The 23,326-nt window shown below is 36.7% G+C and overlaps 1 protein-coding gene across 3 annotated transcripts in view; it reads left to right on the forward strand.

The window, feature by feature from the left end:
- Positions 1–23,326, forward strand: part of LOC136036125 (beta-ureidopropionase-like) — a 73,600-nt gene that overhangs the window by 32,357 nt on the left and 17,917 nt on the right. For 2 of the 3 annotated variants that reach the window (XM_065718144.1, XM_065718145.1), the window contains exons 7-9: positions 874–998; positions 1,873–2,065; positions 4,491–4,577. In XM_065718144.1, coding sequence (XP_065574216.1) covers positions 874–998; positions 1,873–2,065; positions 4,491–4,577 — 405 coding nt within the window. Of the gene's footprint in view, positions 1–873; positions 999–1,872; positions 2,066–4,490; positions 4,578–5,885; positions 6,091–23,326 lie in introns of those variants that run through there. The other variant, XM_065718146.1, reaches the window with a different exon arrangement.

The following is a 23,326-nucleotide window of genomic DNA, read 5'->3' on the forward strand; positions in this document are numbered from 1 at the left end:
ACTAGCTATATGTTCCAAAATTTTGGATAGCTAATGAAGTCGTTAAGCTCAGAACGGAAATTTTTACTTTAGATAAGTGAGTACAGGAGTCTGAAAACCTTGTTTCCCCCCCCCCCTTATTTGAGATAAATAGACCAGAAACATCTTTTGTTCAGTGAATCGTCACTCAACCGTGTGAAGGGAGAGGTTGGATTCTTACCAATAAGATGGTTGTGGTTGTATTTAAAATGGTCTAGTTCTTGCTGTTTAAGGGGTCTTTTTCTAATATCTGAGGTTTTAGGTTTTATCTTTTTTCCTGTTTTTTGTCGCTTTCTAGCGCTTGCAAGTTGTTCACACGAGTATGTGTGAACAACTTTAAATTTGCATTAATGAAAATTCATATTATTCCCTAAACGAGCAAATGTTTAGCAATGTTACTTTTTCGTGATCTAAGGGGAGCAATCCCCCCCCCCTCCGTGTTGAAGACCCAAAACAATATTTGATGTGTTTTTATTTTTGGAAAAAAAGATATGTTTTTTTCTGGTTAAAAGACAGCTGCCAACATTTTAAAAGGGAGAGTAGATAGTACTACAATATAATTTTGTTCATTAACCAGAACTTAATTGAAAAAAATCGAAGATTTATTTCTTAGATCGTTTTAAAAAGTTTATTTAGAAAGTATTCTTTTCTCTAAATTGTTTACAATGTTTTAGCTTTCGCTATCCTTTGAAATTCCTGTTCAAGCCCCTTTCCTCTTTTGGGGCATATTTGGTGGTATATTTCCTTGGAATTTCTCCTTTAACGGTCAAACCAAATGTTCATGTACTTTCTGTTAGGATTCTTTTTTTTTATCATCGCTTAATTCAGTATTTTAGTCATATCTTTTTCTTTCAGACTGTCTTTGGAAAAATTGCTGTCAATATTTGTTATGGTCGCCATCATCCTCAAAATTGGATGGCTTATGGTATCAATGGAGCTGAAATTGTTTTTAATCCGTCTGCAACGGTTGGTGGACTAAGGTAAGAAGCGGAAATAAGAGTCGTCATTGATGTACGCAGGCTAAACCTTTCGGGAAAGGAGATTATATGATATTTTATGTGATGGAGGGAGGGGATGGAAAGCATAAAAGAAATATATTTTTAACCCAGTATCTTTCAGACTTTCCAGTGAGGGTCCTTCAAACTAATTTTGAGAACGGAGAATCCTGTTCCCACCAGTTTTCAGGAATGGTGGTTGTAGCCTAAGTACAAAACATGTCAGCTTTTCATAAGCAAAAAACTAATGTTAGCCTCTTTTCTTTTATTCATGAATATGAATAACAAAATACCAATATAGACGTCGATATAGGAAATTTGACAGTTCGTCACTAATGTAAATACAAATCATAATTCAATTTTTTTTTTCTGACTGTTAATGTTTCTCATGATTCCTATGGTGGGTTTTCAGTCATCAGGTGAATTTGCAAAGGTGTATCTACATGCTTCGACCTTGCCTCTAGGCGTAACTTTTGCGTAGATAGTACCTGACCTAAGTTAGTGCAGTCTATATTAATAAGAAACTATGTTGTTTAGTACCTACTGGAATTTTTTTTTTCTAAATTAGAGCATGATTGAAAAGTCATTTTGCCAGCTACTTCATAACTTCTGCCTCTTTCCTAAAATTCTGAAGATAAGAGTTACATCCTTTCCTTTAGCTTCGATCCTGTCAAACATTTGAAGGTCTTTTTATGTCTAGACAAGCCTTGGTTTCTGAAGTATGATTTGGCCATTCGGCTTTTATGCTTTCGTTCTCTCTTTTTTCTTTCTTGTGTTTTATTTGTTTCTTTCCTTTTCCAGATCAAGCTCATTTTACAATATAATATTGATGATTTATTTCTAATTTTATTACATTTAGTGAGCCTCTTTGGGCCATCGAAGCAAGGAACGCTGCCATAGCGAATAGCTACTACACATGTGCTATTAATCGTGTTGGCACAGAAGTGTTTCCAAACGAATTCACATCAGGTGATGGGAGACCACCTCACAAAGACTTTGGTCATTTTTATGGTTCAAGTTATGTTGCAGCTCCAGATGGCTCCCGAACACCTGTAAGTGTACATACTTAGGTTTATGCGGAATAAATCTGAAAACTTAGGAAACTGAAGAGAATCAGAAAATTGGATACTCTTATATTATTAGGAACTGTGTAGTAACTAAAAGCCACTAGAACCCCCTAGAAATGTAATATTGCTGAGATAAACCAGAACACCTAAAATCAAACTTAATTACTTTATAACGTGTAGAAATATGGGAAATTTATGAGTTTTTGTTACTCTGAGAGCAGGAATATGAAGCCAAATAAGAGGGTAAACAATTTTTTTTTCGAATTGATAGACTGCATCAATGAAGTTCTGGTATTTTATCAGACTTTTTGGTGACCGAGTAAACTAAAAGACTCAGTACAACCAAGTAACATTATTTATAAGGTGGAAACAAAAATTAAAACTAAATCTTGATTGAAATAGGCTGGAAAAGCACATGGAAAATAATCTTATAACAAAGACAAATCAAAAACGGAGTGAGGTTTCATCTGTGACTAGTTTTAAAAAATACGATAGTCGAAAATGTCTTGTGTTCGATTTTTATACATATAATTTTTTATTTGCAACAATTACATAAATAAATATGACAAACCAGTGCACATGCCTGGTGGCATACTTTAGCACTGACAATGTTACATACGTTAGCACTGACTAAATAAAAATTAATCAAGCCAAAGTAAATACAAGTCTACAGCATCAACATAAATATACAAAAAAAAAATAATTCCCTGCAACATATTTGATGCAAATTACCTAATAATTTGTTATTTATTTAAATATTTGGAAACCCGTCATAATTTACATATAAATCCGTTATACCTTTAATCTTCGCACCCAATAATTTTGGTAAATATCAAATTCGCGACTATGTTATATATATATATATATATATATATATATATATATATATATATATATATATATATATATATATATATATATATATATATATATATATATATATATATATATATATATATATATATATATATATATATATATATATACAACCTTATCAATTCAACTAGGATGTCCCTTGAAGGGTGATAGATATTGCTGACGTGGTCGTAGAATATTCTGAGGATCATTGCTCTGGGGAGGGGGTTATGATGTTTAAAAGGATGTATGCACCATCCACTTAACAAGGATTAGTTGTGGTAGATAGACAGAGAGCACCAATAGCCATCAGTATTGCTTTTATAAATGCCCATTGGTAATGGTAATTTTAGGACTTATTTAGCCAAAGTGCATATTTGGGTTAAATAATATAATCGTTTATTGTACATCCCAAATAAATAAAAAAAAACGAAATAGCATGTAGAGAAGAAAAAACATATTGCAAATAAAATTGATGTACAGCATACAATGTTACAATGTCAACGCTAAAAAACTAAACAGACAAACAAAAAGAAAATTAATGTGATTGAATTCATATGTTTTGTCTATTTGACTCAATGTATAGCTCTGAACTTGCAGGTTTTTTTAGTTTTTTTTATTAATACGTATTTTTAAAGAAAGCATTACTCCATCATTTGAGTTTTGCCTTCTGCACTAAAACATTTATTAAAAGTGTTGCAAAATTTGTTTTTGGATGTGATTTCGTTAGGTCATAGCTCTAAAAGGAAATTTAAAAAAGTATACTTTTTTTTAGTTCAATCGAGTTTGTTTTACAAAGAAAAGGAAAGATTTTCATGAAAGATGATCATTGCATGATGCAATGATCTCAGTGCATCATGATGATGATTGCATTTTGTGATGACTGTGCGTACCGTCCTGTTTTTTCTTTTTTTTGTATCCTTTAATTTTATTTGAATGTTTTCATGGGATAATTACAGTTATGATGTAGCCCTGCTTTTTTTTATCTCAATAACTAAAAATTTTGGATATGGCAAAATAAGGCACGGCAAGAAAATTTCAAGTAATTTGTAACCGGCCTTTGAATTTCCAGATTCAGAGTCTTCCTTTCTTCACAATTTGCGTTTGGTCTGCAATAAAATATGTCCCAACCTTCCTTCATGTGCAATTACAGTGCCTGCATACGGCTAAATGAAGCCTTTCACACTGCCTTAAACGCCTTAAAAGGCCTTTTGCACCAAAATATTACATGAAGTCGCGGTGTTTTATGTCCTCATGGTTGGTGTAACGTAAGATTTTGCTTCTTTTTTTACTTGTGAAATTTACAAAACAGACACTTAGTACGTTTTAGGTTTAAGTCAAAATATAACATTCCCAATTTTCTTAATAAAAATTAAAAATTTAATATTTTAAATTTCATTTTATCAAATATGTTTAAAAATTTCTTTCTCGAAAAACATGGAAAATTCCTATTCAAATATCTTTCACTGAAAAAAATTAAGTCAGTTGTAGCTGAAAAGGCTCTAAAATGAAATAAAAATCGTCCATTTAAGTGTGTTCTTTTTCTCTTTTCTAGGCCCTATCAAGGACAAGAGATGGGCTTTTAGTAGCCGAAATTGACCTAAATTTGTGTCGCCAAGTCAAAGACAAATGGGGATTTAGAGTAAGTCTGTTACTCTTTTTTTCTAATAAAGAATGCTACAACGCCAAAATTGGTGTTGATAGGTCTTTGAAGCCACTAATTAGAAATGTGATGTTATGATTCCAATATGACCGTTCTGGTCATACAAATATGTATTATTTAATTTTTTGATTTGTTTTTATTTCGTTAATATCGTATTCACCCTAATTTTCAAACACTTTAAAATTTTCAATGGTATCGTTATAAATCTGCAGAAAATTTTTTTTTTTTTTGGGGGGGGGGGCTTTTCCATGACAATATGAATTTAATTTGCGCATCTTTTTTCTACTCTTTGCACATTTAATCAAAATAAATTAATTAGGCAGTTTATATAAATGTAGGGTACAGGACGACTTTTATCTGTCTGGGATTAACTCTATTGTGGAAAACATGACGTTTGAAAAAAAAATCAATATTAGTGTTTATCGATACAGTGCATTAGCGTGTTTTTTTTTATTTATGGGCTTGATTCCCATTGAAGAGCAAAATTTCCACGGAGGGGAGAAAATTTTCCGTTGGGGGTGGTATATCTTGGGAGAGAATTGTCCCCGGGAGGAATTTTTCAAATACTTTTAATTTGAAAATAAGATCGGTATTGAAATCACGGTGGAGATTGCCGCGGGAGAATTTTCCTTGGGGGGATTTTATATGGATTTTCTTTGTTCTGAGGTCACAGCAACGCACGACGGGTAGGCTATGTTAGCTGGGTCGAGGAAAGAATCACAAAGATACTTCATCAGTAGCGGAGGACAGGTATCTAAACAAGTATAAAAGAAAGAGCATCTAGAAGTAAATCTTCCAGTTTTCTCTGTAGCTTGATTGGGAATCTAGGGAAGTGCTTAGCATACGAGACACCTGGTGGATTCGCAAACGTTTCATTAGCTCCTTTTAAGTCAAAAGAGGTTGATAGAATGGTTGAGAGGTTGAAAACAAGCATAGATCTCATAATAGATTTTGTTGTGTCTCCGCATTAGTCTAGTAGGGGCTATGAATCGGATTGTATCTTGCATGAATTATGTATAAGTTATTCAAGCCCTTGTCTGTATGTTAATTTGTGATTAGAATTTTCAGGGGTTTTTAGGCTCAGTAATTGTTTAGGATAAAATGTATACAAAGTCGCTTTCAATAAGGCTTTGTACATATACATGTATGAGATCTTTCCTATGATTAATGAGAAGTTGTGGATACATAGGACTTGGATCTATTGCTCACTATCATGATAATAGTATTTTGGTTATTTTTATCACTCTCATACTTAATTCTAGAATTAGATTGCTTCTTTTTTTTCAGATGACTCAAAGACTCGAAATATACCGAGACCTTTTTCAAGAAGCATGTCTTCCAGATTTCAAGCCACAAGTTGTTAAAGAACAATAAAACTGCTTAGCGTTTTTTTTTTCGTTTTTCTCTTCCTTTTGTAGAATGTGCCAAAATGTAATCCCTTAGAAAACTATTTGTATTTTTAATATAGAAAAATAGAAACGTACCTATTCCACTTTCGTTCAGTTAAGTTATTAGTAATACTTGTGTCCTGTGGTGGCGCATTGGATTTGACCTTAGGTTGGTAATACGGGACCCAGAGATCGAATAGATTAGGTTGGAGTAGGAGCGTGCGTAGCTGTGTTGGCCTCAGGCGGCTTGGTGCTGCAGTGAGTTATTAGTAGTAGTAGTAGTAGAGATCGAATCACGCTGCAGGAATGCACTGCAGCGCCGACGCAGGGACCTTAGTAGTCAAGAAGCGTCGTTAATTCTTAAATAATACATAGTAATACTTGTGATTAGGTCAAATAATCAAGTTTTTTTTTCGTTATGCTGCTGAACTATAGGTCGTATGCTATTTGGATGCTGCGCTCCTCAAGTCTTAAGTTCCTTGTAGGTGGAATCAAAGTGTGTCTCTCACAGAGATCAAGTGAATGCCGTGCAATAACCAATAAGAAAATAATATCTGAGAACACACTCCCTATTCATTTGTAATTAAAACGAAGTAAAAATATAGAAAAACGGGTATAGTTATTCAACAAGATAGTATATAACTATTAAAAGCCCAAATGTTTCGGCTTCATGTCCAGAAGCCTTTATCGACAGAAAAAGGGAAAAGAAAATAAAACAAGCTAACTTAACATTAAACGAAATAGAGAGAAAACTGGAACAGAAAAGCAAAAGCTCTATACAAAAATAAATGAAAAGAAAAATGCACATCTTAAAAACGTCCAGTATTTATTACAAGTACATAAATACTGGACGTTTTCAACATGTAAATTTTTCTTTCCTTTTATTTTTTTGATAGAGTTTGTGTTTTTCTTTTCCTTTTTTTCGTGATAGGTTTGTTTGTTTTATTGTCTTTTTCATTTTTCATGCTAATAAAGACCTAATGGTCAGTTATGTCACTTGGCAGTTAAATGGACTACGTTTTTTACATCTGAGATTCCTTTTCTTGTCACACTACTCTTCCTAATTAACAAAAGAGATCACATCATAGAAAAATGCCGTTCTTTGACATTTTATGATGCAGAATGAAACTATTAGCCTTAAAAAGGCTAAACTGACATAATGCAAAAATTCTGTGATAGCCAGTCAATTTAGAAGGATAAATTATTTCATTACGGTTCTACAAAATTTAGATTCTTCTATGTTATTGTTTCAAAAATTAAATTGAGTTGCTGATGATTGGTTTAATGTACAATATACATACATATAGAGGAGATAAATAATTCTTAGACTGAGCCCCCGCCCCTACTGTAGAGAATTACGTAATATTTAGTTCCAAAAAAGAGGGTTGTTAGAAATGATACCTCCCGCGCTGGGAGATTCTTTCAATCATTGCCTGCTCATCCCTGAAACAATAGCCGGATCAGTGGTCACCGCCTTTACGGTAACAAAAAACAAACGTAATAAAGTCGGACTCAGTGATTGCTTGATTATTTTTCTTGGAAGAAAATTGGATGAACTTCACCGCCATTGCGTAAACGCCTCATATCTGTTTGAGTTAAAAACATCATTTCAGGAATATTATATTGATTGTGGATATGAATAAGGCAATAAAGATTTTAATTTTCTTCCGTAATTGAGTCCAGTCGGATGCTAATAAAAAAAAGTTTATAATTTGTCTTCTTGTGACATCTTCTTAAAGAAATTGTATGACGTCCTATTTATTGCAATTTAAGAATCCAACACTAAAGAAACCTAATAATTTTTTTTTCAAAGCTGTAAAACAAAACTGTAAAGTAGTAGTAGCAGTAGCAATAACAGTTTATCACAAAAAACAGAAACAAAATAAACCAGTAGCACACCAAAAGTTTCGCTTGTGAGGTCGTGCTGCTAACAAACAGATAAAAACCGAATATATTCTATAAGAAGTTGAAGGGTGAAACCCTGTGCCGAAAAAAAAACTTATATAAATATTTCATACACAATAAAATTGCATAATATTACGATATCGAAGCAAAAATAGTTATACGTTTATTATCATTTTTAATTCCATCAATGTCGATTTGTTTCGAAGGTCCACTTACCAAGCAGCCCCACAAGTAAAAAAGATTTAAATTCACTAATGGGTAGTTCCTTGGTACTTGGGATAATCTTAGCCCCTTTATAAATAACTCAAAAAGCAGTCCTACTTGAAACTAGGTGAGGAACCTCAATATCTCTACTTGTACGAATTCTGACAATGAACCTTCGACCTTTAACGAAATATCCCTGTAAAACAGTCCGGAAGGCACGCATTACAATAAGTGCAAATAAAAACCAGTGTATGAAAATCACGCAATCCAGGTGCAGGCATTACTACTACTACTAACAACTCACCGCAGCACCAAGCCAGCTGAGGCCAACACAGCTACGCATGCTCCTCCTCCATGCTAATCTTTTCTAAGCCTCCCCATTAACACCCTTCTAGGAAGTTCATTCAAATCTTTCTTTATGACATCCTATCACCCCAACTGCGGACGACCTGCTTTCTGTTAGTCTTAGACGGTTCGCCGAAAAGAACAATCTTTGGCAGTCCATCACCCTTCATCTGCAGAACGTGCCCTAGCCATTTCAACTTTTCTCTCATTATTGCCATAGAAAGCGGGATTGAACCACACTTGTCACACAGCCTACTGTTTGAAATACGGTAAGTCTGCCGGGTACCCAGAACAATCCATAGGTAATTTCTCTAGAAAATATCTAGCAAATCTTGAACTGCTTTTCAGAGCGCCCATGCTTCAGAGCCATACTTGACAACTGTCATCACTGTAGCTTCCAATATTCTAATCCTGATTTGAACACTTGTCTTCCTATTAGTTCAAACTTTTTTTTAACTGTGGAAAAACACCCTGAGTCCTGGCTATTTTACTTTTAACGTCTTCGCTGCTCCCACCGTCTTTCCTAATAATGCTACCAAGGTAAGTGAAGCTGTCCACCTGATCAATCATTTCGTTGCCCAACGTCACATTTTCATCTACACTCATTCCTAGCCTTAGTGACTTAGTCTTTTTAACACTTATTTTCAAACCTATTCTAGCACCCTTAACTCGCAAAACCTCTAAAAGTTAATTTATCTTGCTTTCATTTTCATCTAGGATGCTTTAATCGTCAGCATAATCTAAGGCCAGGAAAGTTTCTCCTTCCCATTTGATTCCGTGGTCTCCCATTGCCTTTCCTGTTCTTCTTCAGTCAAAATCCAACGAAATGATCCATATAAAGGAGGATAGAAATCAACCCTGCTTAACTCTTGATTTAGTAAAAAACCAGCTGCAAACCTCATTTGAAAATCACTTTAATTTATTTGTGTGGTATACCATACAAGGATAAAACCTTTGCTAAAGCCCTTCTATTAACAGAATCGAACGCTTAATTATAATCTATAAAACTGAGAACAAAAGGTGTTTGATAACTCAGGCACATCTCAATTATTAACCTAAGAGCAAAGATATGGTCGACATATCTTCCACCTTTTCTAAAACTGCACTGTTTTTCTCTTAAAACTTTGTCTACAGCATCTCTCCGTCTAAAAAGTATCATATTACTAAGTAATTTGGTACCTACTGAGACCAGACTAATGTTTGATAGTTACTCACTCTTATCGCCTTTCTTATACAGTGGTTTGATTATGGTTTTTCAAAATTATCTAACATTGCTAAAGAGATCAAATGTATTTTGGCCATATACATCCTTATTTCTTAAAAGTAAAAAATAAGTTCTTCAATATGATATAACATTGCTAAGGATATCAGATGCATTTTGACCGTATACATCCTTGTTTCTTAAAACTAAAAGCTAAGTTTCTTAAAATATACTAATTATACTGTATACTGACCTGGCCGATTCCTGGTTCCCTATTTCACAAACTGATCTAATGGCATTATTCTGTGTTACATGTATTGTGCGAAGTATTGAAGGAAAAGTACCAAGCCATATAGACCAACAGTATACAATATACGGATCTATCAGAGAAAAACACAATAACCATTAAACATATGAAGAAAAAATATATTTAAATTTACAGATAATCCCTAAATTACGCGATGATATTTTACAGAGAGATTTTATATAGTACTTAAATGATAAATTTTCGTCAATAACAATCGCAAGGTACTTAATGGACCTCGACCGCTTAACAATTCCCTTTGTATTTCCGTAATCCAAATGATAATTCTGTGACCAGAGACCGTGAAAAGATAACAAAATTTGACTTACTTATAATTAGGTTAAGCCGGTTTACCTACAACCATAGACATGCCTTGGTCATTGCTGAGTTAATTGTAGAGGTAAGTAGTAGATCAATTGAAGCTACACACATCAATGTTGCATCATCAGCAAATAAGAGTGTAGTGATCCTGGACCTAGAAGGTGCGGGATAGACTAAATCTTTACTTCTAGAAGTAGTTGTACCAACATTTGGCAGATCATTAATAACTAAAAATAAAGAGTAGAACATGACACAGAGGTCCTGGAAGACTCCACAATTAACAATGCTTTCACTTGGGGGTGACTGCTCCTACCCCCAAACGACGCCCCTGCTTGAAGAGAATCCATTAAGGTGGACGTACAGCTCTTTATTTTGGAGGTAATCACGCAGAAGGCCAAACTAGCCCCTCATAGCCCATAAAATTCATATTTTCGCAATAGTTTGGTGGTCAATAGTGTCAAATGTCTTAATCAGATCCAGAAACAAACCAGACGCTTTACCAAGATATATATGATAGTGCCATCTCTGTAGTTCTAGCCTTCCTGAAACTAAATTAAACTGGATTTAACGGTTGATGCAGTTCTAAATGGTCACATTCTAGCGTTAGTGCACTTTTCTAGACCGTAAGAAATAACAGGTAAGACCGAAATAAGTCGATTATTTTCAATATCACTCTTATTACCGCCTTTAGAATAGGAGCTATACAAACAGCCTTCAAGCAATCTGAAAACCTTCTCTGTTTCATACACACATTAATAAGGGAAGTAAAAACATCTGCAATATAAGAAAATGCCGTTTTAAACACACGACGATTAAGTGAATTTCTACCGGCCGAGGTACCTTTCATCGCAAAAACAATTTTCTCTACTTTGTCATGAGAGAAGGATTTCATATACATAGAAACATCAATTAGAGTCATCGTAAGAAACTCCAAAGGAGGATTATCATCAGAACTTACAATATGGTGTAAAAAGTCGGTTGATTTGTAAGCAGACGTTTATTCAATACTTGTAGAACCCAGGTCAACTGGAATAGAAAAGGTAAGTCAGAATGTTACATCCTTCCTCTTTTTCAAACTAGTGAGCTGGTACGAAAACCATACTATATATTACCAACAAATAAACACTATTCCATAACCAATCCACTCCACTTCAATCGGGCATGCATCACTAGACCAATTCTTTCGATTAGTGGTCTTCACTCTTAGAATACGAGAAGGCGCTTGGCTCACTTCTCTAACACTTTTCATTCTCTCATACATACTTCATAATACGATAAGGCACTTGGATCACTTCTCTAATTCACCTCTACGATTAGCGGTCTTAGTTTCTTTACGGGCTTTACGCATCGACCTGAATGGGTCGAATACGGAGCACCCTGTAGATCCACGTGGGTCGTGAGACTTGTGCTTGGTACAGGTATTGACGTATGGAATGCTGGACTAAGATCATGGGAAGTCGGCCGTGAGTTTAGATCAGGCGTTTTAGGTGGAGGGGTGAGAGCAGCAAACGAAGTTATGGGTGACGAAGTAAGAGCTTCGGCATGTGGTTTTCCCATAGATTCACCATGTGCGGTTTCCAGGGCTTCAGTAGCATCAGGTGACCTGTTTGAATGGCAGAGCACCTTTATGTGACGCCTGTTTCACCGATAGGTTCCTCCTTCGTTCGTCTCGATTATTTATGATCTGGGATGCTTGTCTGCTCTCACGATTGTGCCAGACTGCCATGTCTTACCCTGGATTTGGGCTTGAATTGGTTGGCCGACTTGCAAGGGTTTTAGTTCTTTTGACTGCCTGTCGTGGTATTTCCTTTGGCGTGATTGTTGCTTTTTTCGGTTCTGCACGAACTCGCTATGATGAACGATTTTTGGGGAGAGTAGTTCTCCAGTGCAAGGAACTATCGATCTCAAGTTTCTGCTCATCAGCATCTGGGCTGGGGAAACCAGTCCATCGACCGGTGTGTTCCTGTATTCGAGCATTGCCAACTCGAAATCGTCTCCTGCGAGATGAGTCTTAGTAAGGATATCCTTGGCTGTTTGTACTGTCCTTTCTGCAAGTCCGTTTGACTGCGGAAAGTTTGGCGATGAAGTCTTGTGAGCTATTTCCCAGTCTTTTATGAACTTCTGAAATAGAGCTGATGTGAATTGCGGACCATTATCGGTCCGCATTATCGACGAGTCCGCGGACCATTATCGATAAGGACGCTAGGGATTCCATACCGCGCAAATTGTTTCTTAAGACATGATACGATTTGATGGGCGTATGCATTGCTACCGATTCTATCAACCTCGAAAAACCGGCTGTAATAGTCGACGGTGATGAGGTAATATTCTCCACTCTTGTAGAACAGATAACAACCGATCTTCTTCCAAGGTAGGCGAGGGATATCATGAGGTAACAACGGCTCCTTTTGATTCGAGTTTTGATATTTGGTACACGCATAGCAGTGTCTGATATGTTCTTCAACATCCTTTGTCATACCTGGCCAGAACACAATAGAGCGAGCTCGTTGCTTAGTCTTTTCAATTCCCAGGTGTGATGAATGGATGCGGTCTAGGATGTTCTTGCGGGAATTTTTTGGAATCACCAAACGATCGCCTTTCAATATGATCTGGTCTATGACTGTTAACTCGTGTCTGAAGTTCCAAAATGGGAGTATGTTTGTGGGGACGGACCTTTTAGATTTGGGCCAGCCACTTTGGATAGTCTTAGTGAGCTGAACCAATTGATGATCAGCTGCTGTCTCTTCTTTTAGCTTTTTCAGCCTGTCCGGGCTTATTGGGAGAAGCGTCATCACAGAGTGCACGTACGCTTCGATCTCCATTTGCGTTTCTGTATCCTCTTCAGGGAGATATAAGCGGGCTAGGGCGTCGGCAACAGGAATTTCTTTACCAGGGCGAAATATCACTGTAAAATCATATGGCTGGATTTTCAGTAACATCCGTTGCAGCCTAGGTGACGACTTCGAAATAGGGCGGTTTAGGACGACTTGCAGAGGTTTGTGGTCGGACATAACGATGAATTTCCGGCCATACAGGTATTGATGATAATGCAGGCAGCCGAAGAGGATAGCGTATAATTCTTTTTCTATCTGTGAGTAATTCTTCTCGGTGCGATTAAGCGATCTCGATGCAAAGGATACAGTTTTTCCATTCCGGAGAATGGTAGCCCCAAGGCCGAACTTCGAAGCATCGACTTAGAGCTCGATGTTTCCTGATGTTGGATCAAGGAATGATAATGAGTCACAAATCGATTCTTTGATGTTTGTGATTGCTGAGTTGTGCTCTTCTTCCCACTTGAACTCTCGCTGGTTTGCCAGTTCGCGAAGTGGTTGGTTCAGTGAGGAAAGATTGGGTATATACCTTGCCAGATAGTTCATCATTCCCAAGACGGTCTGAAGTTCATCTTTAGTCGATGGGATGCGCATTTCCTCTATTGCTTGAACCTTCCGTGGATCTGGATGGATGCCAGCTTCCGATATTATTTGTCCAAAGTACGGGATGCTATCACTTTTGAACATGCATTTTTGAAGGTTGAGCTTCACGCATTTCTCGCGGGCTCTTATAAGCGCGTTGCGCACATTAGAATCGTGCTCTTCATTGGTTCGGCCGGTTATGATGATGTCATCCACTATGACTGAAAAACATTTGATACCTTCAAAGGCCTCCTCCATGCAGCGCTGGATTTCGTCTTGCGCCAAGATTAGGCCGAACGGCTTCCGTTTGAACTTGTATCGGCCATATGGTGTGTTGAACGTTGTTAATTCGGACGACTCCTCGTCAAGTCAATATCGACTCAATATCCATGGCGAGCGTCAAGTTTTGTGAAGTACTTAGCGCCGGCATGTTTAAAAACAGCTTCGTCGAATATAGGCATTGGGAGATGGGGTCGTTTAATGGCCATATTCAAGTCGTGGGGGTGGATGCAGACCCGAAGACTCTTGTCAGGCTTTTCAATTACAACTGCAGCGTTGACCCAATCTGTGGGGTGGGAGACTTTTTCTATGACCCCAAGGCTTTCCATCCTATCGAGTTCCTTCTTAAAGCTGTCTTGGAGGGATATCGGAACGCGTCTAGCTGGTACTCCTTTTGGTTCAGCTCCTTTTACAATGAAGAAGGGCTGAGTTTCACTGCTGCCGTTTGTGTATGTACATGTCAGGTTGCAGACTCCAAGCGTATGTGTTTTCTGGCCGCCAAAACTAGTAAGAATCTGTAGCGTTTCACGTACTACAGGCTTTGGCTTGAGGGTCTTGAAATTCCTTTCTGGAATGATGTTTGCTTGGGCGCCAGTGTCGATTTTGAAAGTGATTCTGGCTTGTGCATTCACCATAAGCTTCACATAAGGTTGGTCCTCACCTTTATCCATGTTAATAGAATCAATAATGTTCACTGTATCGATAAAGAGATCATCGTCTTTATTTCGACATGCTTCCTGGTTTATGAGGTTTACTGTTTTTCTGTTGCTTTTGCAAACTGTCACAAAATGATTTAGCTTGTCGCAATTGCTACACGCTTTTCCTTTGGCTGGGCATTTGTGCAGGGGGGAGTACTCTCCGCCACAGAAATAACATTGTTTGTAGGCTTGTGTACTCTGGTTCGTCTTCTTGCCTTTTCGAATGAAGTCAACTTCTTGTTTAATGTATGCATCCTGGCCTCCGTGGATGCTGCTCGAGCCAGGTTGCGACATTGTTCTAAGCTGCACCTGGGTTTCTAAATGTGCCCTCGATATATTAACTGCTTGTAACAGGGTCAGATTTGAACCTGCCTGTAGAAGCTTCTCTCTGACTCTCGCTGAGGAGGTACCACATACAAGTCTGTCTCTTATCATTTCCTCTTTCAAGTCTGTTGTGGAGTATTCACATTCCCGAGCCAATAACTTTAATTCTGTGATGTACTGATCGATTGTTTCACCATCACGTTGGTCTCTTTTGTGAAAGAGGTATCTTGAGAACACCGTGTTTGACTGGGGGCTGAAATATTCACTGAATTTGGATATGTATGTTCCAATTTTTGTCTGTTTCTTCAGCAGATATTGTAAATGTACTAAAAATGTCTCTCCCTTTTTCTCCTAACCAGATCAGCAAGAACGCAAACTGGATTTTTTCAGTCTTTCCACTAAGGGGTCCTTGGAACATGCGGATTGCATGTGTTTGGAATCTCGACCATGCCTCTTTGAGGTTGTCGCTTGACCAGTCCATTGTGGGGTATGGTACGTTGGCTTCCATCACTTTTAGAGGGGCTCTGACACCATGTAAAAAGTCAGTTGATTCGTAAGCAGACGTTTATTCAATACTTGTAGAACCCAGGTCAACTGGGATAAAAAAGGTAGAACGTTACAATGGGAAGATAGATTTACTTCAATACTTGGAAAATGTCGAGAAAGAGCATTGCATACTTTTTCTTGTATATTGGTTGGCAAACCGTTCTTCATTAATACTATATGGGGGAAAACAGTGTTTTCTGTCGATTCACGCTTTCAATTGTTTTCTATGTTTTTTCATAGTCACCCCAAGTTTTTGTGAATCTTCTTTCATCTTTTTTTTTACATTTTTCAGTGGTTCATTTAGGGTACTTTTATAATTTTTATAAGTTCTGGTATGGATCGGATCATTTTTATTATTTAAAGAATTCTTATAAAGTCGATATCATTTATTACTAACAACGTAACAAGCTAGACAACAAGCTAGTGTTTTTTTTTGGTTTAATTGTTTACAAAAATGTAAGATAGCAGTTTTTCAGCTCTTGGTAACAAAAGTGTTGGTTATCAGAAATTGTTAGCTGACAAATTTCAGAAATGTGTTAATTTGGTAGAAAATTAAAAAAAACACAATTTTTGATTGCCCTTCTTAGGCTAAATTATCTTAAGAGATATTTATTGGGATAGAAAAAAAGACTGCAAACAGAAAAAAATATCGGCAGCCATGGTTTTTCCCCAGATGCTTTTAGCATAGGAAAACTAGTTACTGCATTAGGGATTTTTTGGTATTGCACTTTAATTTCTGCAACAGATTTCTGAAATTTTTCTGAAAAATTCGTTAACAATATAATCCAACAATTTTTTTTTAGCTGAAACAGAATTGTTATTATAAGGGATACCTTACAATTTTTGTGAAGACGACGAAAAAACGAGTTAAAAAAGGCAATTAAGAGAGGACCTAGCAGAAAAGCCTGTCTTTCGATCATAGATGTCCTACGTTTTACAAAGTTTAAAATAGCTCAATATGGAATATTTTCAATCTTTCTTACTTAACGTGAGAGTACAACATGGGAAACACACTATTTTTACTTAGATATCGATAAAGCAGTATCTTCAATACTGGCTAAACATGCCATCGACTATTGTAGGCCTATTTCCATGGTAGTCACTAGCTTGTGCTAAACCATTTATACTGAGACCTTGGGGGGATCCTAGTCTATTGAACTTTAAATTAGAGATGTTCTTTTGTTAATCCTAATTGAGAAAATTATAATTAAATTTTCTTACAATACCAGAGTTGGGTAGGCCTAGCAAAAAAAGAGTGCTGGAATTTTAGATCCCCCTTAACAGTGTTCAAGCTAGTTTAGGCTGTAATAATTGCTTCCATTGCAATTTTTTCCTCTTGCTTTATCAGCTATTCTTAGCCAAGAAGTTCCTTGTCCATAAGGTTAGGAGTGTGAGTCCTGGTGTTACTGTTAGCCTATTACATTTGTAATAGGGGTCACTGCTGTGACCATGTAAGCTCAACCAGAGTCTAAACAGCTTTAAATTGGTACCTAGAGAAATCTGGGAAGGAAGGGCATGCAAAAGCACATGACAGCTGGTCCCTAACCTCTTATTAGAAATCTTGGCTTAAGGGCCATGAAACAAAGATCAGTACTTCCAGTAGAGACTGTAAAGAATAATCCCATATTCTTCACTTTTACTTTTTACCTGTCCCTTTATAATTAGATATATAAGGAATTAAAACCAGGGGTATTATTGCACAAAATAAGAACAGGTGCATAACCAACTGAGAAGTCTTAGGCCTAATAGCAAAACCACTGAAAAGTATGAGGAATGAATAGCAGTCACAATGAAATCTAACTCCAAGAAATTTTGGAGGTATGCATCATCTGGTAACCCCAGTAGGCATGGTGTCACTCAACTTCTCCTAGATTTCACAAGAATCTTTGACCCAAGGGTAATAGCCAATAAATTAAATAAGCATTCTGTCTTTGTATTTAGGCTACTGTCCTGATAATGGTCCACTTGCAGATCCCCCAAGGTATGAAATTTTAAAAGGTATTGCACCCATTATTATTACCAAAACTGATGTAGAAACCCAATAATAATAATTTATTTATAACCCACAAAGTACATTAAACTGTGGAGTAAACACACAAAAAAAGAAAAAACAAGACAAAAAACATAATAACATAAATAACATAGCAGCATAACGACATACAACATAAATAAATTACCTCCAATCAAAAAATGGCCAAAGAGGGTCAAAACCACTGACCATTTGCCAAGTTTTAAAACATATATCTTTAGATAAATGTTTCAGTCACGAGGGCACATCAACGATGTCAAATTTAGAGACAACTGTATGATTCCAATACCACCAAGGCAGATGCAGCAAATACTTGCAATACTTAAAATATCCTGAGCATATTTTCTTTGTATCCTTCTTGCGAAGGAGGAAAGCAAAACCAGAAAGATAAAAAACAGCAGGGGCACAAAAACTAGAATAAAGATGGCATAGTCCATTTTGGTTATACCAACCATGATTTGGTGAAATTTTTGCATATCCAACCCGCATACTTTTCAGCACGCTGGACGTAATAGCAGAGCAAGTAGACAAAAGTGACGTGGAAAAAGAGAGACCCAACCATTTAATACTTGCTGAACATGGTATAGTTGAAGAACCCAAGCAAAGAGGTGATGCTGGTGGAGGACTCCCAAAACACAAAAACTCACATTTGGAGGCATTAACTGAAAGGCCTACTGTGGATAGTGCGGCTGAAAGCCGGTAGAAGTTGGTAATTAGACTATTTTTTGTCTGGCTAAGAAGCAGAACATCATCAGCATATGCAATGTGACTAATGCCTAAATTATCATTGTAAAAAATTGACGGTTGAAAACGTTGGAGACACAAAGCTAAAACACATTTAAAAATGCTCGGGGATAACACGGCACCTTGCCTAACGCCTTTTTTAACAGGAATATACTCCCCTACCATACCTTTCCACTTCACCCTAACTGAAGAATTAGCATACCAATACTTAAGCACTGAAACAATAGAAAGGTTAACACCCAAGGCTGCTAGAGAAAACAAAGCATTTGAATGAATTACATTATCAAAAGCACTAGATATGTCAACAGTCAAACAATACAGGGGACTTTTTTGAGCAACAGCTTGTTTCATTAGCCAACCCACAATATGGTGAGCTTGAAAACAGCCCATACCTTTTCTAAAACCAAGCTGGAAGGGTGTAAAATTGCACTTGGAGTTAATGGCCGGTAGCAATACATATTCAAATAGCTTACTAACAAGACACAGTGATAGGACGATAATTAGAGCAAGCACTGGGGTCCTTACCCCTCTTGACTATGGGAGATATACAACCGGACAAAAAACTATCTGGCACAACAGACTGTGCCAAACACATCTGAAACAATAATTGCAAATGCTTCAGCAGTTCAGGACAATCATAAGCAAAAAACTTGAAGCAAAGACCATCACTATTGAGAGACTCAGACTTATTCACTTGCATAAGAGCTCGGAGTATAACACCAGATTCCACCGACAACACTTGAGATTGGTTGATACGAATTGGGAGGATTGAGTTTACAAGCTTTGTAAAATGATTTTGGAGATTAATATTAAATGAAAGCAAAATATTTTTATAATGAGAAACGAAGTCACATAGCCAAAGAGACGAATTAATTGGAGGTGAACACTTAACACTGTTTATAACACCATCCCGGGATTTCTTGTCACAAGGACCATCCCAGGCATTCAGTCTCGCTCTACACAGGGAATATTTGTACTCTCGTTTGGTTTTCTGTTTTATTTGATGTACTGAACCAGAAGAAGGACGATTACAGGCTATCCACATACGGAGCCAGAACTTAGCTTTTTGTTTAGCTATCTTCACTTTAAGATCAACTTTCCAAAAGGGATTGCGAGTACCCGTTCGCACGCACTCGGAGGCTACAGCTGTTTTAGCGGCAGACTTTAGACAGAACACTATTTGCTGATAATACGAGTTGATATCTATCCCCGTTGAAGTTGTAGATACAGATGTTTGCAATAAGTGGAAAGGCACTTTAATAGATGATAATAACTGGGACAATGTCAATACATAAAGTGAAACATTGGTATTTTCCCAATTTAACTTTGAGAACCACTTGGGACAGTTACGTTGCACAGAGGTCGCCATGGAGCAAGATAGTTGGCACGTGATTGGTAAATGATCATCGTTGATTTTAGAGTCTTCCACATGAACTATTGATGAAAGTAGAGTTGAATCTGACACAAATTGAAGATGATTAACCCAAATAAATTCACATTTCCAGATGTACTACCCTCAGCCACTAAATGAGACATATGCTGTGTTATTGCATCCCTTCACTCTACTTTTCTACTACATACTACTCCCTATGTACTAAATATATTCTACAAGACTGGAAGAATGCTTACATCATGTCTGCAAACAAAGGTGGCAATAGAAATGATTCTAACTATTACTGACCAATTAATCTTGCATCAGCAATTGGAAAACTAATTGAGGATATGGTCAACTCAGCCATTATGGCTCATTTAAATAATAACTGTCTACTATCACCTAATGAGCATTGATTTGGTCCTAATCAATCAGTTAATACTAACCTGATTGATACACTAGAGCATGTCACAAAACTTACAGATGAGGGATCTCCTATTGACATGATATTATGGATCTAGCCAAAGCATTTGATAATGTATATCACCAGAGACTAAATTCTAAACTTTGTGCAATGCATCATGAAGATGTTGTCAACTGGACAATGCAATTTCTTACCAATAGAAAGCAGGTGGTAGGGGTATTTGGAGATGGCAGATGAATTTTCTTTTTGGAATCAGCAGATGTTAAAAGTGGAGCCCCTCAAGGAGTGGTTTTAGGTCCAACATTGTTTAATATTCCCATCAGCAATGCACCTTCAATCAGAGAACAAGATTTGTTTGTATGTGGATGATTTCAAAATAATTGGTCCTGCCCATGACCCACAATGTGCCATAGCCATCAAAGCTGATCTTGATGTATTCTCAAAGTGGAGAAAATCCTGGCAGCATGAATTTTATACCCAGAAATGCAAAGTCATTCATTTGGAGCAAATAAGCTTCTGTACCAGTATTTTATGGAATCCAGCAATGTTTCAAAACTACCACTCATATGCAGTCATAGCAAAAAAGATATGGGAGTCTTGGTTGATGATAAGTTTAATTTTTATGCACAGCCTATAGTAGCCAGTGTTGACCAAACTCTTGGTTTAACAAAAAGAATGTTCTGTAGCAGATCACCAAGCTCTTAAAGGGCATGCTCAGACCAAAATTAGCATTTGGGATGTGTATTGCTACTCCAGTCAATAAGGGTGCAATATCAACTCTGAAATCAGTATAGCAACAAGAGACTAAATGTATAAAGGGATTTCAGTATCTTCCATATCCTATCTGATTACACAAGCTCAAATTACCATCTCTCACATATAGACATAGGCAAGGAGATGTGTTAATGACATACAATTTAGTATGTGACCAGAGTGTGATCCCTATCCTGTTTCAGATAGTAAGTTTGCAGTGTACTAGAGGTCCCCCTTTGAAGCCTTACTGAAAATGTGCTAGCACCAGGCTGCAAAATATATTCTTTTCTAATTGTGTAGTCAACCTATGGAACTCTTCTAGCCAGAACTCTGTTATGTCTTGCAGTATTGAAGCCTTCAAGTCTGCAGTTGACAAAGACTAGTACAAGAAACCTTGGCTCACAATTTGGGGTGGACCTAGTGAGTTGAGTCATCATCATCATTAACCAGCATTCACTTGTCTTCATTGCTGGCAATGTGATTTAAGGTAATTTAAGATATAGCTTAGGCTATATTTAAAAAGCCGGCAACTTACTTACTTAAAGCTACTCAAAGTTGTTCAGCACCATTCAGCAGTTGCCCTGCCTGTTCAATGCCCTATGTTTGCTTGATGGGTTTGTAGTGGGTTGATCTTTAAGTTGTGTTGACTACTCAACAAATGCATTGAACTTGGTGTTGCATTTCTCCCAGTACTTTTCAACTCTGTTTCTGAAGCTATTGATGTTTGGTGCTTGGATGGCATGTTCAGACAGGTTGTTCCATGTGTTGACTGCTTGTGCTGAGAAAAAGTTTGCATGGGCATGTTTTCTGGCTTGTATACCTTTTCTGAGTGGCCTCTGGTTTGGTTTATGGCTGATTTCCTGAAGAACTTTTCGAAGGGCAGATGACTGGCATAGTGTGTGTTTTGTCAAGATTAAACAAAATATTGACAAAGGAACATCAGGCCTATCATTAGTTGACTAGCATATTTATTAGTCAAATCAGCAAGTTTTATTAGTTAAATCTGCAAAATATTTAAAGGAAGAAAACAAATCGCACAGTCACGATTTAATTCTAAATAATCTACAATAATAACTAGCAAGGCTGTATCCTGTGAGCGGGGGGGGGGTCACTGGGTTTGAACCTCCTCCCTACCCCCCAAAAAAGAGAAGTCCAACTTGAAAAACACAACAAAATGTATGTACACAAATTTTTGACATGCCCTCTAAAGTTTTTTTTTGTAAAATACCTTCATAAAAATATCCCCCCATAAACAAAAATCCTGGATACACCATTGATAACAGGTATTCTTCTTAATTCACGATGATCTAAAGAAGTAGACTAAGAAGGAAATACGAACAATGGCTGCATTGATTCTGAGTTAAAATTTTAACAGCAACATTTATTTATTTTCTTTGATATGACATTGATCCTGCTATGCAATATGCACTGGTTTATCCTCTTGACTAAACTTTTGATCTAATGCAAGAATGACTAAAAGTCAGAACCATGAACTTGAGAATTTGTCCTGACCAGAATGTTTTCCTACTGTGTCCTAGATTTGTTACAGTCTGCTCTTTCAGAGTGAAAAACTGCAATCATTAATAGTCCCAGAATTTTGGGGAATATTTTTGCACAACGGAGACTAGTTTCTGTTCTTGAATTTGACCTTTTTGATGAAGAATATTTGTTTATTGCAAGGCTTGGACTCTAATTCCTGTTCCAGAGTTTGAAATGAGTTTAATTTGAAAAATAACAAAGTACAGCAAGAAAGTTTTGCCTGGCTTCTATTGGGATAAACTTAAATTTGATTTTTTTTTTTTTTTTTCCTTAGCTGGACCTATAAATTGGTACAGCTATTAGAGCCTGAAATGGCATTGGATTTCTCAGAAACTTAGCTAGTAAATGTTACTTAAATACAAGCACCATGGATTTAATGCCACAAGATTGTTAAGAAATGTAAAGTAATAAATTGTTTGTAAATTAAAGTAAAAGACAACCCTACAATTCCTGGGGACCATGATGGACATAAGGGCCCAACAGGTATGCTTAGATTTACAATTTCTTTTATTGTTTCTGGTTCTTTACCTGACCAGCTTGCAATTCTCCTATTGCCATTGCTGAAACTTTTCTTAGAATCCTTAGTAATGTTGCATCTAAAAAAAATATGGGAGACCACCTTGCTAGAAGTAGTTATACCAAAAAAAAAACTGGGCTGGAATCCAAAAATAAAACCCATAAATTTTTCAGCTAAATATCAGTCTAAATGGCTAAGAAATCTAAGCATTGAAAAGCTAAAAGCCAGCATCACAACTGACAAAGATGATAACTAGTCCGGTTATTACTAGTTGTCATAAACGTCATTTATTGTTACAAGTAATGAATTATTTTTTTTTTTATAAGGGATGAGCTAGAGGTGCATTTTGGAAGTTCAGATGGCTCCCTAGTATTTTTCTATTATTATCCTATTTATTTGATATTCTCATAATTTTTGTCTTT

This window comes from Artemia franciscana, chromosome 15, assembly GCF_032884065.1.
Source record: "Artemia franciscana chromosome 15, ASM3288406v1, whole genome shotgun sequence".
Classification (NCBI taxonomy): Eukaryota; Metazoa; Arthropoda; class Branchiopoda; order Anostraca; family Artemiidae; genus Artemia; species Artemia franciscana.